Below are 14,675 nucleotides of genomic sequence, written 5' to 3'. Positions count from 1 at the left end.
GACATTTAAAGATCAGAGTACACTTTGGACTGCCTTGTTCTAACTTAAGATACCAATAAATAGATATTTTATAAAATCGAATATGGAATCTTCATGTAAAGGCCCATTAGCGGTTATTTGAATTAATCCAATACAAAACTGTTCTGATTTTTTTTTACTTATATTTTATAAACTAAATAATAAAAAAGATATTAATATTAGAAATTAAAAAAAGTAAACTCATTCTGTCGGCATCGATATTCAAACAGGAGAACTCTAGGTTGGCAGTTGGAGACCATTACCATAACACCACTTTTTACTGATAAAACTAGAGGCGGTTATGTTGTTACATATAAACAAAATTTAGAATTTCCATCATGATTCATCAACATTGTTACAAAAGTTGTCATCATTTAAATGTTTATTGTTATTGTTTAAGGTGGTTGAACATTCTTTAGAACAAAGCTACATTTATGTTGACAATTTTTGGCTACAGGTTAGGTAGGGTAATGAAAAGCTTTCAAGAGGTGATATTCAACTTTCTTTTATTTCCCTATTAGCTGCTTTCATGTTTCAAGAGTATAATCTGTTGATTCAGATTGTTTCATAGAAAATGTTGAATATTTTGCTGACCTTATCTCAATTTTATCTTGTGTCATGCTTAAGTCCTTTAAGAATGTATGTGAAAACCCAGCCAAAGCAACTGGTGTTATCTATACTTTGTGCAATAACTGATATTGTAATGTAGTGCTCAGTTTGGACATGTACATGAATTTCAGCTTTTAGTTTGGAACAGACAAATTGATAAAAAGCTGCAAAGCAATTGAATTAGGAAAACTGAGTTATTGTGATCGGTCTTTGACCATTGTCCATCCGTCAATCCGTCGGTCAGTCAACAAGTACTTAAAAAACATCTCCTCTGAAACTACCTGGCCAAATTCAATGAAACTTCACAGGAAGTTTCCTTGGGTGACCCTCTACAAAAATACAGCAAGGGGTCGCGATTAATCAACAACAACAACAACGAAATGGCCGACTTCCTGTTTTGCTTTAAAAAGCATCGCCTCAGAAACTACGAGTCCAAATTCAATGAAACTTTACAGGAAGCTTCCTTGGGTAACCCTCTACAAAAATACAACAAGGGGTCGCGATTGATCAACAACAACAACACTCTGGCCAACTTCCTGTTTTGCTTTAAAAAACACATCTCATTTGAAACTACCAGGCCTAATTCAATGAAACTTTACAGGAAGCTTCATCGCATGACCCTCTACAAAAATACAACAAGGCATTGAGATTGATCAACAACAACAACAACAAAATGGCGGACTTCCTGTTATGCTTTTAAAAGCATCTCCTCTGAAACTACCAGTCCAAATTCAATGAAACTTTACAGGAAGCTTCCTTGGGTAACCTTCTACAAAAATACAACAAGGGGTCGTGATTGATCAACAACAACATTCTGGCCAACTTCCTGTTTTGCCTTAAAAAACATCTCATTTGAAACTACCAGGCCTAATTCAATGAAACTTTACAGGAAGCTTCATTGCATGACTTCTACAAAAATACAACAAGGCATTGAGATTGATCAACAACAACAACAACAAAATGGCCGACTTACTGTTTTGCTTTAAAAAAAATCTCTGAAACTACCAGGTCAAATTCAATAAAACTTTACCGGTAGCTTCATTGCATGACCCTTTACAAATATAAAAAAGGGCATCGTTATCAGTAAAGATATGTTTAAATTGCAACATTTTTATTAATGCTTTATCACAACTCTCTTTGCTTAGGTGAGCGCTTTAGGGCCATCATGGCCCTCTTGTTTCAAGTAGTTGTTAGAATATGTGGGGGAATAAGAGTTATTAAATATAATATATATATAGTGACCAGTTGATAACGTTTTTGTCTAGCTTTTGCCTGTGCAAGGAAAAAGCCTGTACTTTATTTTTTTTACATGTTTAAAAGTCCGTTCATTTAACTGGACATGTAATTGTTTTACCTGCCTCGAAGATACCGTTCCAGTATTATGTCTGATCAAGAACTTAAGAAGGCTTCAGAGTTATGACTCTTGAATTTGCAAAGAACAGTATTTACAGTGTCTGTTCTCTAAGTTTGGCTTTGGTGTCCTACAATGAGGATGGGAATATTTTATGACAGTTGAAACTCTGCTCTTTAAAGATAGTACATGTATGTTTGATTTGGAACACATTGTGAAACATGTTTACTTTTTGGCATTGAGGATGTATCCAAAGAAAAGCTATAAAGCAGCTTAAAGTCTTCTTAGCCAGAATACAATAGACCACCACAGGAAATTAAACAAATATCCCTATGCCATGGTGAATTATGTGAATTCAATTTTTTTTTTTATATCTGTAAGATGCTATTTTGTTAAAACAGAATGATGAGAAAACTCTTTATATCTCAGTAGTAAGACACAGTTTTTTTCTTATAGACTCCCCTGCACCAGGCAGTACAGGATGGCAAGATGGACGCTGTTAAGCTTCTTCTCACATACGGAGCTGACCTTAGTCGACCTGATATGACGGGGTTGTCGCCCAATGAACTTGTTAAGAGCATTGGACAGCGAGACTTGATAGATGTTTTTAAGGCAGAAGATGGTTCGCAAGATATTTACTTCTTGGACAACTATTTATGAAAAATAGCGTTATAATTTATGAGTTAAAATTATGCAAATTTTAATGTTTGAACTGAAGAGAAGTTACAAGAAAATACGAACACCCTGATTATTCAATTACTGACTTTTTTAGGCCCTTACAGTTATATCCAGATTTCTTTCATTAGTCTATGGACAGAATTAATGTAATCCACATTTTGCGCCACTAATACAAACAGGGACCTTTTACAGTAAAAACGGTGTAGACTATTTTTATTACATATAGAAAGAAAAACAATTTCTATAATATAACCCTTAAAAGAGGAAAGTATTATTATTTGTTTCCTGTTCTGCACTTTGCATCAGTTATTTAACCTCCCAATCTTAAGTGGCTAGTCATGAGCTTTAAAAATAGTGAATATGAATTTTCCAATGTTTTACTTTCAGAGAGAAGGAAACAGAATGCTTGGAACGTGATAGCTGGTAAACAGAATATTAAATATTAATACAGATATACTTCTGCTTTTGAACAGATTTTATGTTAGCAATATATGGATTAGTCAATATATGGAATACTTAATTTATGGATTACTTAAAAGAGAAAGATTTGAAATTGTTAAGAAAAATGATATATAATTCATAAAGAAAAAGAAAAAAATATCAATGTCATAGCTTTCCTGGTAATAATAAGACAAGAATCTTGGTGGTATTAAAATGAATAAGAATTTTATCACACAGACAGGTAGAACTGAGTGTTAGATTTAAACAATTCAATCTTTTCCTTAGCTGATTAAGACATGACTGAGGTTTGCAACATCCTTGGAACGCCACTGCCCACTTGCTTTGACTCCCGCTGACATCACACACTTATACTGTTACTTATAATGCAGACCTAATCACTGCCTGTGTGACGGAGGACATTGAAGAGGTTCGAGATATCCTTCGAGTGCCCCCGCCCGCCGGCTGGGATCTTGCTAACATGAGCCCTGACGGGGATGACAGAACTGCACTTATCGTGTAAGTCTTCACTTTGCTTTCCTGATATTTGCAGTCTAAAGTCTGATTAGAATTAGTGCAGTTGCTGAATGCATTAGAATTTCTGAAGAATAAACAAAATTATTGTTTTAGTTATCATCAAAAGTTTAAATTAGAGCTGTAATGTTGATATTTACGTTTTAAATGTGGCAAAAAAATTAAAGAAAAGTTGCTGTTTGGTTTGTGTTAAAAAAAAGCAAGTAAAATAATTCAATTTCAAGTTAAAAAAAGAATTGTTGCCTACATCAAATCTGTGAACGAGTCCATTTACAACAACCATTGAAACCTTGTCAAGACTTGTGTCTAAGCTATTAAGCTATAAATTTTTTGAAAAGTTTGCAAACCATTTTAACAACTTTTTTATTTTTTGTCTTGGAAAGAGCAATTTGTTGGGTAAATACCTGCAAACCAATGAAATAAGATTGCTGACAAAAAAGCAGATCGTAGATTTTTATATTTCCGTTGGAAAATTAATGTTTTATGACTTAAACTGTTACTAATTTATATAACTAGTTTTCATGAATTTTTGTAAAAATTGGCTCGTTCTGAGACAAAAAATTAAAAAGTTGTCAAAACATTCAATCTGTGAGAGTGCAGCTTTAATGGGCACATTCATCTCAAATTTATGAAAAAAGAAGGCATTAGGTCAAATGTTCAAAAAGCCTTGTTAATACTGTAGACACAATTGTGGTCACATTATTCTGACAATCTATCAAGTTGATGGGTAAAGTACAGCAGATCACATACAGCTTATAAATCACAAAGTATCCATGTAACTTCAAGAGCAGTAATGATTTCAAAGTTGTCAACGATAATGTTAACAATGTTGTTAACTTAAACAAAGTCCTAAACAATCGGCAAGTGATAAACAAATTCAGGACTAGTCCTAAACAATCGGCAAGTGATAAACAAATTCAGGACTAATCTTGAAATCAGGAGGGTGAGCTTTCAGTTTCAGAATATGGTAGATTCATAAAGTTTTTTTTTTAAAGAATTACCTTGACATGGATATAACAGCTTTTGAAAAAAGTAGGATCCAATGCCACTTAACCATGCATTGGGTCTGAATCCCTAATACTCAAACAAAATGTTCAGGATTTTCACGATGAAGTTTTTTTTTTATCTTTTATGCTCACTGGTGAAATGCATTCTACATCAATATGCTTGTTTTTCAAGTGGTTATCATCTTAGTTTTTAAAGTGTGTTTCAGTGACTGACTTTCTTTTAAGTAGTGAATGAGATAACTTTCATTTATTGATAAATTAGGCCTAGAATACAATATATGTGTTTTAGGTAACACACCAGGGTTCTGTTTCAATAAAGGTATTACGTCAGAACTTCAAAAATCTTAGAATAAATCTTTAGTTTTCATCTTTGATACTGGCTGAAATTCATTTCTTACTAAATTTTGCCAAATAATGAAAATATGACAAATGGATAATTTAACTTAAAGACAATGATCTTTAGTAACAGGTCCCAGACACTTAAAATTGAATGTTTCTATTCATTAGAAAAATCAGTAAATACATGCTTTTGACCCAAAACCTTACCAAAAACAATACACAATTGTATATCAGGGCTCTGGTGATGAAGCTTACTAATTACAAAACACATTTGTATATCAGGGCTCTGGTGATGAAGCTTACTAATAAAAAAACACATTTGTATATCAGGGCTTAGGTGATGAAGCTTACTAATTACAAAACACATCTGTATATCAGGGCTCTGATGATGAAGCTTACTAATTACAAAACACATTTGTATATCAGGGCTTAGGTGATGAAGCTTACTAATAAAAACACATTTGTATATCAGGGCTCTGGTGATGAAGCTTACTAATTACAAAACACATTTGTATATCAGGGCTTAGGTGATGAAGCTTACTAATAAAAAAACACATTTGTATATCAGGGCTCTGGTGATGAAGCTTACTAATTACAAAACACATTTGTATATCAGGGCTTAGGTGATGAAGCTTACTAATTACAAAACACATCTGTATATCAGGGCTCTGATGATGAAGCTTACTAATTACAATACACATTTGTATATCAGGGCTTAGGTGATAAGCTTACTAATTACAATACACATTTGTATATCAGGGCTCTGGTGATGAAGCTTACTAATTACAATACACATTCGTATATCAGGGCTCTGGTGATGAAGCTTACTAATTACAATACACATTTGTATATCAGGGCTTAGGTGATGAAGCTTACTAATTACAATACACATCTGTATATCAGGGCTGTGATGATGAAGCTTACTAATTACAATACACATTTGTATATCAGGGCTCTGGTGATGAAGCTTACTAATTACAATACACATCTGTATATCAGGGCTCTGATGATGAAGCTTAATAATTACAATACACATTTGTATATCAGGGCTCTGGTGATGAAGCTTACTAATTACAATACACATTCGTATATCAGGGCTCTGGTGGTGAAGCTTACTAATTACAAAACACATTCGTATATCAGGGCTCTGGTGATGAAGCTTACTAATTACAATACACATTTGTATATCAGGGCTTAGGTGATGAAGCTTACTAATTACAATACACATTTGTATATCAGGGCTTAGGTGATGAAGCTTACTAATTACAATACACATCTGTATATCAGGGCTCTGATGATGAAGCTTAATAATTACAATACACATTTGTATATCAGGGCTCTGGTGATGAAGCTTACTAATTACAATACACATTCGTATATCAGGGCTCTGGTGATGAAGCTTACTAATTACAATACACATTCGTATATCAGGGCTCTGGTGATGAAGCTTACTAATTACAATACACATTTGTATATCAGGGCTCTGGTGATGAAGCTTACTAATTACAATACACATTCCTATATCAGGGCTCTGGTGATGAAGCTTACTAATTACAATACACGTTCGTATATCAGGGCTCTGGTGATGAAGCTTACTAATTACAATACACGTTCGTATATCAGGGCTCTGGTGATGAAGCTTACTAATTACAATACACATTCGTATATCAGGGCTCTGGTGATGAAGCTTACTAATTACAATACACATTCGTATATCAGGGCTCTGGTGATGAAGCTAAATAATTGTCATGACCCTTGATCAACTGAGAAATAAGTGTTTCCCTCTCACCTCAGAGGTAGAGGGTCTGAACACGACCATGGTAACAATGTCTTGACCTCTCTAGAAGAACACAGTACTGGTCTCTGTCCAGGAAACGGACTTGAGAGTGATTCATATCATCTTTCAGCTGTCTTTACAATTAAGCTAAAATGAATTTGTATAATCCAACGAAAATCAGATAAGAGTTGGCATCCACTTGCGACTTGTTCTTGTTTTAAAAACATTACGCCTAAAACACATAAAAAACAAATCTCAGGCCTAAGACGTACACAACAGTATTAAATCATGCTAAATATCATCAGTATGAATCAACAAGAAGAGGGAAACAAAATAAAGTGAAGGTTTTCGAACTGCATCGTTTAACAGTATTGTCATTTCTTTGACTTGTAACGTAGAATTCATGTTTGTTTTAAAAAGTGTCTCATTTTGTGTTAAGGACTGCGGAGAAGGGTAACGTAACAATAATGGACGAACTGTTGGGTTCTGTAGCGGAGTTACGACAGCGTCCCTCAGTTATACATACGGCAGTATTAAACGGACACGCGGGTATCGTCAGAAGTATTATCAAGGTTTGTAAAAGGACAATCATTGATGCTTGTAAACTTTGATAAAGCAAATATTGCCATTATCAATTCTTGCAAATGGGTATCATGAAAATAAATTTTAATGTGAGAAATTATCGAATTTTGTCTCTTGAAATATTTAGGTGGAAAAATCAAATAAATTTGTTAAATGGAATATATTTTTACCTCTGTTTCAAATCATTGTGAATTAAAGAAAAACTAACTGGCAGTGAAGAAAATGTTAGTCTTGTTATATTTTCAGCGTCACCCAGAGTGTTGTCGATTAGCAGACGACAATAATGACACACCACTCCACATTGCCTGCCAGACTGGTTCACTAGAAATAGTAAAGCTTTTACTGGCCTGGGACTACCCACCAGCCTTGTACCAGTCTGTGCTTGATTCGACCAATCAAATTGAGTACAGTCTGGTTGTGCCAGTGAGTAGTATTAACTCGAGCGACAAAACACCCTTGTTTCTAGCTTGTGAAAACGGTCATGAAGAAGTGGTTGATTTTTTGTTGAGTTATACTGTAAAAGGTAGAAAATTTGAAGGCAATGAAAATTTGAGTGAAAATTCCTCACAAGACAGTCATGAGTCTGAAATCATTGACTTCCATCCAATCAGTGTTAAGTCTGAGCATGTAGTGCCAGTTAGTAATATAGGAATGGAAAGTAACGAATCAGTGATGTACAAGTCTGTGAACCCTGGCGATCATAAGTTGTCATGCATTTACATAGCAGTAAAAAACCGTCACTTACATATAGTTGACAAACTAGTAAGAGCTGGGGCCAGTCTAGAATTGCATGGCATAGAACATGATGTGAAATATAACGTTTTGTTAAAACTGGCATTGAAAAACAATGATCTACTTATGATCAATAAGTTGTTAGAAAATGATGCCAAGGATGAAAATAACTTTGTTCTGAAAGAAGCTGTGAAATCCAAGCCTAATTTCGTTGGCCATTTTTTAAAGTACAAAGCAAGTAATGATGCACAGAATAACATTAACAAAGCTCATATGAAGAAAACTTTCCACGAGTCATGTGCTAAAATGGAAGATTCGGATAAGCAGGTTTCAGATGATCAAAAATACCAACAAGTGTTTCCAAAAGAGTCAGTGAATATTCGTTGGCAAAATCTTGGAGTTTTGACCACAATAGAAGAGGAGTGGCTAAGCACAACTGTAAACTTCCGGAATCCTGCACTTTCAAACATGAATCTACGTCGACAGTTTGGCCTGTACGCAATAACGAGAGTTGATGTGTCCCATAACAACCTAACAGTTGTTCCAATTCCACTCCTCCAATTGCCGTCACTCACTTCGCTAACGGTTTCTGACAACATGATAGCAGAATTTCCGTCTCCGAGAAATTTTGACGTCAATTGTAATTGGTTAGAGGAAATAAACATCCAAAATAACAGGATTTCAACAATTCCAGAATACATTTTCCAACTTCCTAAGTTAAGAGTGATCAATGCAAGTAACAATGACATAAACACTGTTCCAGTAAGTATTTGGGACACGCCACAGCTGAAAAGCATTGATCTAAGTGATAACAAACTGAAGACCCTTCCTAGGCCAATTCTTTCATTTAGGACAGACTCTGAATCTACATGCGGTGATGGAGAAGACCCAGACATTCATTCCAGCACTGATACACAGCCCGGCCAATCAGGCACTGAAAGTCATGTGATCAAACACAGTTTGAAAAGAGCCAATCACTGGACAGGAGGCCTTACTGTCAATGATGAGGAACTTAAAACCTCTCAGATGAAAGGGCTGATAACTCTGAAGCTTAACAAGAACCAACTTGATAGGTTTCCAGAATTCTTGTCCTGTTGCTGCAATAGATTGGAAAATTTGGAGATGAAAAGAAACAGGCTAAAAAGCTTGGGTAACATTGCGGCTTACCCAAAGTCTCTGAAAGTGTTGGACCTTAGTTACAACATGATAGAAACAATGGAAGATTGGAAAGATGAGGATAAAACAAGGACATGCTACTTTAAAGAAGCCAGGTTTTTGCTTTTAGTTATTAAAATAATTCTATTTATGAGCAAGATTTTGAAATTGTTGTGCTATGAAATGTTGTATTTATGAAATGAGTTATTTGCTATTCTACTTGAGTCAGGATTTTATTAAATGGAAGGCTTAAATTTGTAAACACCTGTGAAAACATTTGACTAGTATTTAACCATAATGCTTGATTTTGTAGCGAGGCCTTATGCACGCTTTCTTAAGGTTTCTTTGGGTAAAAAATATGTTTTATTTTAGGGGTGTTGATGTGTCAAGATCGGGTAACTTCATTGGGCTCCAGCCTAGTGGAGCGTGTTGCGCCCACCGAGCCCACACCAGGCTTGATTACCTTGAGATGCTGGACTTCTCACACAATAAACTAGAGGGCCTTGTGGTCCTGAGGTCCAACCTGACATTCGAACAATCAAAGAACGTATGTATGACAGATTTTTTTACTAATTACCTGGAACAGTTTCCTTGTTGATTTTCATTTTTAGCTTGTATGTTTTTTAAAAAAAGTCCAGGTATTGTGTCAGTGACTCACTGATAGCCATGTTGTCTTGAGTTGCGTTGATGTGCTAAATCTTGAACCTTGTCCATTACTCAATAACTGTTCAAGATATGTTCTCATCTTACTAGTGAAAATATGCACATGTGTGTCAATGCCCATTACTCTGACCTGAATAAACGCCGTGTTACGCCCCTGTATTAACTGGCAAATCCCCCCAGATGAGCACTGGATTCCTTTGGAGGTGCTTTTCTTTCTTTATAAACTCATTATGTGAACTTTATTTCACATTTTGCAATTATAACAATTAGCATTTTAATTTTCTACAGTCCTTGTTGGCCTTTTCTTTTAAACCCTTACAATGAAAATATTTAGCTGGTTTTCAATTAGCTGGTTTTCAATTAACTTTCAGATAAATACTGAAAATGAATGATTTTAACATAAATCAAACAATTGAATTTAAAGTCACAATAATTAAATCCCTACAATTATTGCCTTCGTAATAGTGAAGGGTTTTAGCTAAAGAGTAACAGGAGGGTGCTGCACCCTGTCTTTGTTGGTAGGACCCTTCTGTCCTCATGGAGCCCAGCATGTGCACATAATCTCCTAAGAATAGAAGGCTCAGATGAATATAGAAAAAGTTTTTCTGTTTTGTTAAAAAGCTGATTTTTTTTATGATTAAAACTTACAAAATTGATGGTTTAGGTGGCAGCTGAGGGTTAAAATTACTTCAAACACAAATCTTTATTTATTGGTCGTGTTTATTATGCCCCCCTTCGAAGAAGAGGGGTATATTGCTTTGCACAGGCATGTCGGTATGTCGGTCAGTCGGTCCGTCGGTCCGTCGGTAGACCAAAGCTTGTCCGAGTGATAACTCAACAATTCCTGGACGTATGGTCATCAAACTTCACATGAAGGTTGGGCCTGACCAGAAGATGACCCCTATTGATTTTGGGGGTCATCGGGTCAAAGGTCAAGGTCACAGTGACCTTTAATGGTAAAATAATTTTAAAGCTTGTCCGAGTGATAACTCAACAATGCCTGCACCCATGGCCCTCAAACTTGACATGGAGGTTGGGCCTGACCAGTAGATGACCCCTATTGTTTTGAGGGGTCATCAGGCCAAAGGTCAAGGTCACAGTGACCTTGAATGGTAAAAGGTCGTCCGAGTGATAACTTGACAATGCCTGCACCCATGGCCCTCAAACTTGATTTGGAGGTTGGGCCTGACCAGTAGCTGACCCCTATTGTTTTTGGGGCTCATCGGGTCAAAGGTCAAGTTCACAGTGACCTTGAATGGTAAAAGGTTGTTCGAGTGATAACTCAACAATGCCGGCACCCATGGCCCTCATAATTGAATTGGAGGTTGGGCCTGACCAGTAGATGACCCCTATTGCTTTTTGGGGTCATCGGGCCAAAGGTCAAGGTCACAGTGACATTGAATGGTAAAAGGTTGTCCGAGTGATAATTCGACAATGCCGGCACCCATGGCCCTCATAATTGAATTGGAGGTTGGGCCTGACCAGTAGCTGACCTCTATTGTTTTTGGGGCTCATCGGGTCAAAGGTCAAGTTCACAGTGACCTTGAATGGTAAAAGGTTGTCCGAGTGATAACTCAACAATGCCGGCACCCATGGCCCTCATAATTGAATTGGAGGTTGGGCCTGACCAGTAGATGACCCCTATTGCTTTTGGGGGTCATCGGGCCAAAGGTCAAGGTCACAGTGACCTTGAATGGTAAAAGGTTGTCCGAGTGATAAATCAACAATGCCTGAACCCATGGCCTTCAAACTTGACTTGGAGTTGCATCTGACTTGTAGATGACCCCTTATGATTTAAGGGGTCATTGGGTCAAAGGTCAAGGTCACAGTGACCTTGAACGAAAAAAACTTGTCTGTGTGATAACTTGACAATGCCTGCACCCATGGCCCTCGAACTTGACATTTAGGTTTCTGGTGACCAGCTGATGACTCTGGATTTTGAGTTCGTAGAGTCAAAGGTCATGGTCATAACACACTCTATCCTCACACTTTAATGGTCATAATCTTAAAACTGCCTTAACGGCAACAAATCAGCTGTCATATCGGTCCATGCATATTTTATTCAATTGTCCATATAATCCTGACAACATGGCGCTCAGGGGGGGCATAATGTTTGACAAACATCTCTTGTTATATTTAAGTTTTCATAGCTAGTAAACATTGTGCATTTTCACCCTGTCTAAAACCCTATTACAGTTTTCTCTCAACTTACTTTTCGAATTGTTTTCAAATAAATACGGCAAAGAAAGCAAAACCAAACCCCAATGAGCAATAAGAGGTATGAAAGTGAATAGATTCTTTATTGATTTGAGAAGCAGGTAGAACTGTTTTGCTGATAAGCCCTAGATAATCTTCCATACTGTATGACTTTCCTCTATAGTTTGCAGACAAGGAAACCCAGGAGCAGGAAATACAGCGCCAGGTTCTGCTGCCATCGCTGTTTTCCCTTAACCTGAATGCCAATCGTCTGATGGCACTTCCATCTGACATCAAGGAGATGAGAGCACTGAGATCTCTGTACCTGAATCAAAACACCAAACTCAACATGGTATGTATAGCATCTCTTATACTGGTTTTGTTCAACATGATTGACAACCATCTGATAGCACTTCCATCTGACGCCAAGGAGATGAGAGCGCTGAGATCACCGTACCTGAATCAAAACACCAAACTCAACATGGTATGTTTGCACTGTTCTTGATCAGGCCTTGAACCATCTAAATGCTTCCCTGTCTGATGTCAAGGTCATGAGAACACCAATCTAATTATGGTATGTAAAAATTAAGTTGTTAAAATCTTGTACTGTTATGTATCATTTTTCCAAAAAGTTCTGAAATATGTCTTGTCAGTCCCAATTAGGTTTAAATTGTGCGGCACCCAAGAAAACGTATTATTCCTCTGAAAAATGAATTTTTAAGCCTCCTATGATTTAGAAGGTCTTAATCACATTACGGTTTTGTTCAGGATGTGATTGTAGGAGCTTAATGGGAACATATGTACTTTTAGTAATTATCATTTCAGCTTCCTCCTGATTTAGGCCTCTTGGATGGACTGCACCACATTGAGGTTCAGGGCTGCCCCTTGGAAGGCCCCATTCAGGATGTTATCAGAGGGGCACACAACAGGGCAGCTGATATTACAGGGTTTCTCAGATCTATTCTTGAAGAGTGAGTATTTGAATAGCCTTTTACTTAGGTTAAGATTTGTTTTTTCATCCAAGCTACCACACAGTAAATAATCATGATACTTTGTTAATTTGTCAAAATCTTTTACCAATCATAAGTGCTATTTTACCCATTCTTTTCTTTGTACATATTCAAATATCCCTTAAGATATCCTGTGTAAAAGTAAGCTTGTCATGTCATTTTATCTAGCCATTGGCTTTAATGTTCAATTTGGATGCCTGGTGACCCCGATAATTTTGGTGTGATTTGAAATGGTATTGCTCACTTATTATTGATGTGTAAAGTAAGGAGCAAAAATGAATAAAAGTTGTTGTGGTTTGTAATTTTGTTCTTTACTTCATCTCAAACTGGACGTGAAATATCATCCTTTCTTTTATATTGAGTTTTTTACCCATTTTTTTCAACATTTTTTGCTAGTGTCCTATACACAGTATAAGATGGTAGCCTATTTAGCAATCTTTCAAGGCCTAAACAACTTTTTTGTGCCAATTTTTGGAACAGGTTATGAGGTACTGCAATAATTTGAGGTCACATGTCATCCAAATTTGCATAATAGTCCATGGGCTACCTTAATGTCAATATTTTCTTTGCATCACAAGTGAGAGGTAAGTATAACTATATCACCTTGTTGTGTTTTGCATGTTATTTATGTCTCCCCTCATGCCATGTCAGATTGAGACATATAGTTTTAAGCACAGATGTCTGTCCACCCATCTGTCTGTCTCACTTTTGTGTCCACTCAATATCTTCTAACCCCTTGAAGGATTTTTATGACACTGGTGAAACGTTTAAAATATTGAGACAACTGCAATTTTCATATTCCAGACAGACTGCTTAAGGTCAAGCTCACAAATGGTTAAAGGTTTGAGATTTTATATCTGCATCGATCTTCTTAGTGATATTCTAATGGCGAAGTATTTTAATGAATCTCTAGTCAAATCTAATAAAAACCTTTTAGATTTTCATGAAACTTGTTTATGGTTTGTTTCTATATTCTAATACTGTGAAAATATGACTACCAGGCTCCAATTTCTTGAAATTTCTTAAGCTTAACAGGCATAAGTCGCTTATTTCAATTAGCCAAAATACATACTGAAAATGAATTTTGATAAATGAAAAATAGTTTATTCTGATAATCATACAGATTATTCCTACATAATTTCTAAAAATTCTTGAAGAAGTAAATATAACACATTTTATAGAACAACAAAAATAGTGAGATTAGCTTAATCCTGTTATAAGGGACTTAAGAAGTTTCGAGAAATTGGGGCCAGGAGATTAGGGTAATTCAGTACACCCTGAATTTTACTAACTGAAATTAATGGAGAATCCAGCAATAGTTTTCAAAAGTTTTATAGCGTGGGATCCTTAATTTTAAGGCAAAAATAAATGTTTTTCAAAAATGTCCATTATTTTGTGCATTAATAAAACCTTTCAATCGATACCTTTTTTGTTGCTGAGAATGGATTTGTCAAGTCCTTAAAGTAAAAAAAGGTGTCTTTATATACTTTTTTTACTTTCAAGACCTAATGACACAATATACACTGTCCAGTTACAAAAATGGTTCTGATTGAAAGGTCTTAATAATTTGATTCTGTGCACAGGAT

General features: G+C 35.9%; 1 protein-coding gene across 1 annotated transcript in view; it reads left to right on the top strand.

Moving 5' to 3' along the window:
• The window catches only part of LOC128205132 (leucine-rich repeat serine/threonine-protein kinase 1-like), a 45,580-nt gene that overhangs the window by 3,309 nt on the left and 27,596 nt on the right, over positions 1–14,675 (top strand). The window contains exons 4-11 of the mRNA XM_052906578.1: positions 2,435–2,600; positions 3,044–3,079; positions 3,487–3,613; positions 7,191–7,323; positions 7,580–9,336; positions 9,593–9,767; positions 12,264–12,431; positions 12,905–13,050. Of these exons, the coding sequence (XP_052762538.1) occupies positions 2,435–2,600; positions 3,044–3,079; positions 3,487–3,613; positions 7,191–7,323; positions 7,580–9,336; positions 9,593–9,767; positions 12,264–12,431; positions 12,905–13,050 (2,708 nt within the window). The remainder of the gene's footprint in view (positions 1–2,434; positions 2,601–3,043; positions 3,080–3,486; positions 3,614–7,190; positions 7,324–7,579; positions 9,337–9,592; positions 9,768–12,263; positions 12,432–12,904; positions 13,051–14,675) is intronic.

The sequence above is a fragment of the Mya arenaria genome, chromosome 2 (genome assembly GCF_026914265.1).
Source record: "Mya arenaria isolate MELC-2E11 chromosome 2, ASM2691426v1".
In the NCBI taxonomy this organism is placed as follows: Eukaryota; Metazoa; Mollusca; class Bivalvia; order Myida; family Myidae; genus Mya; species Mya arenaria.
Note: the sequence above shows the minus strand (reverse complement) of the source record. Positions and strands in the feature narration are given on the sequence as shown.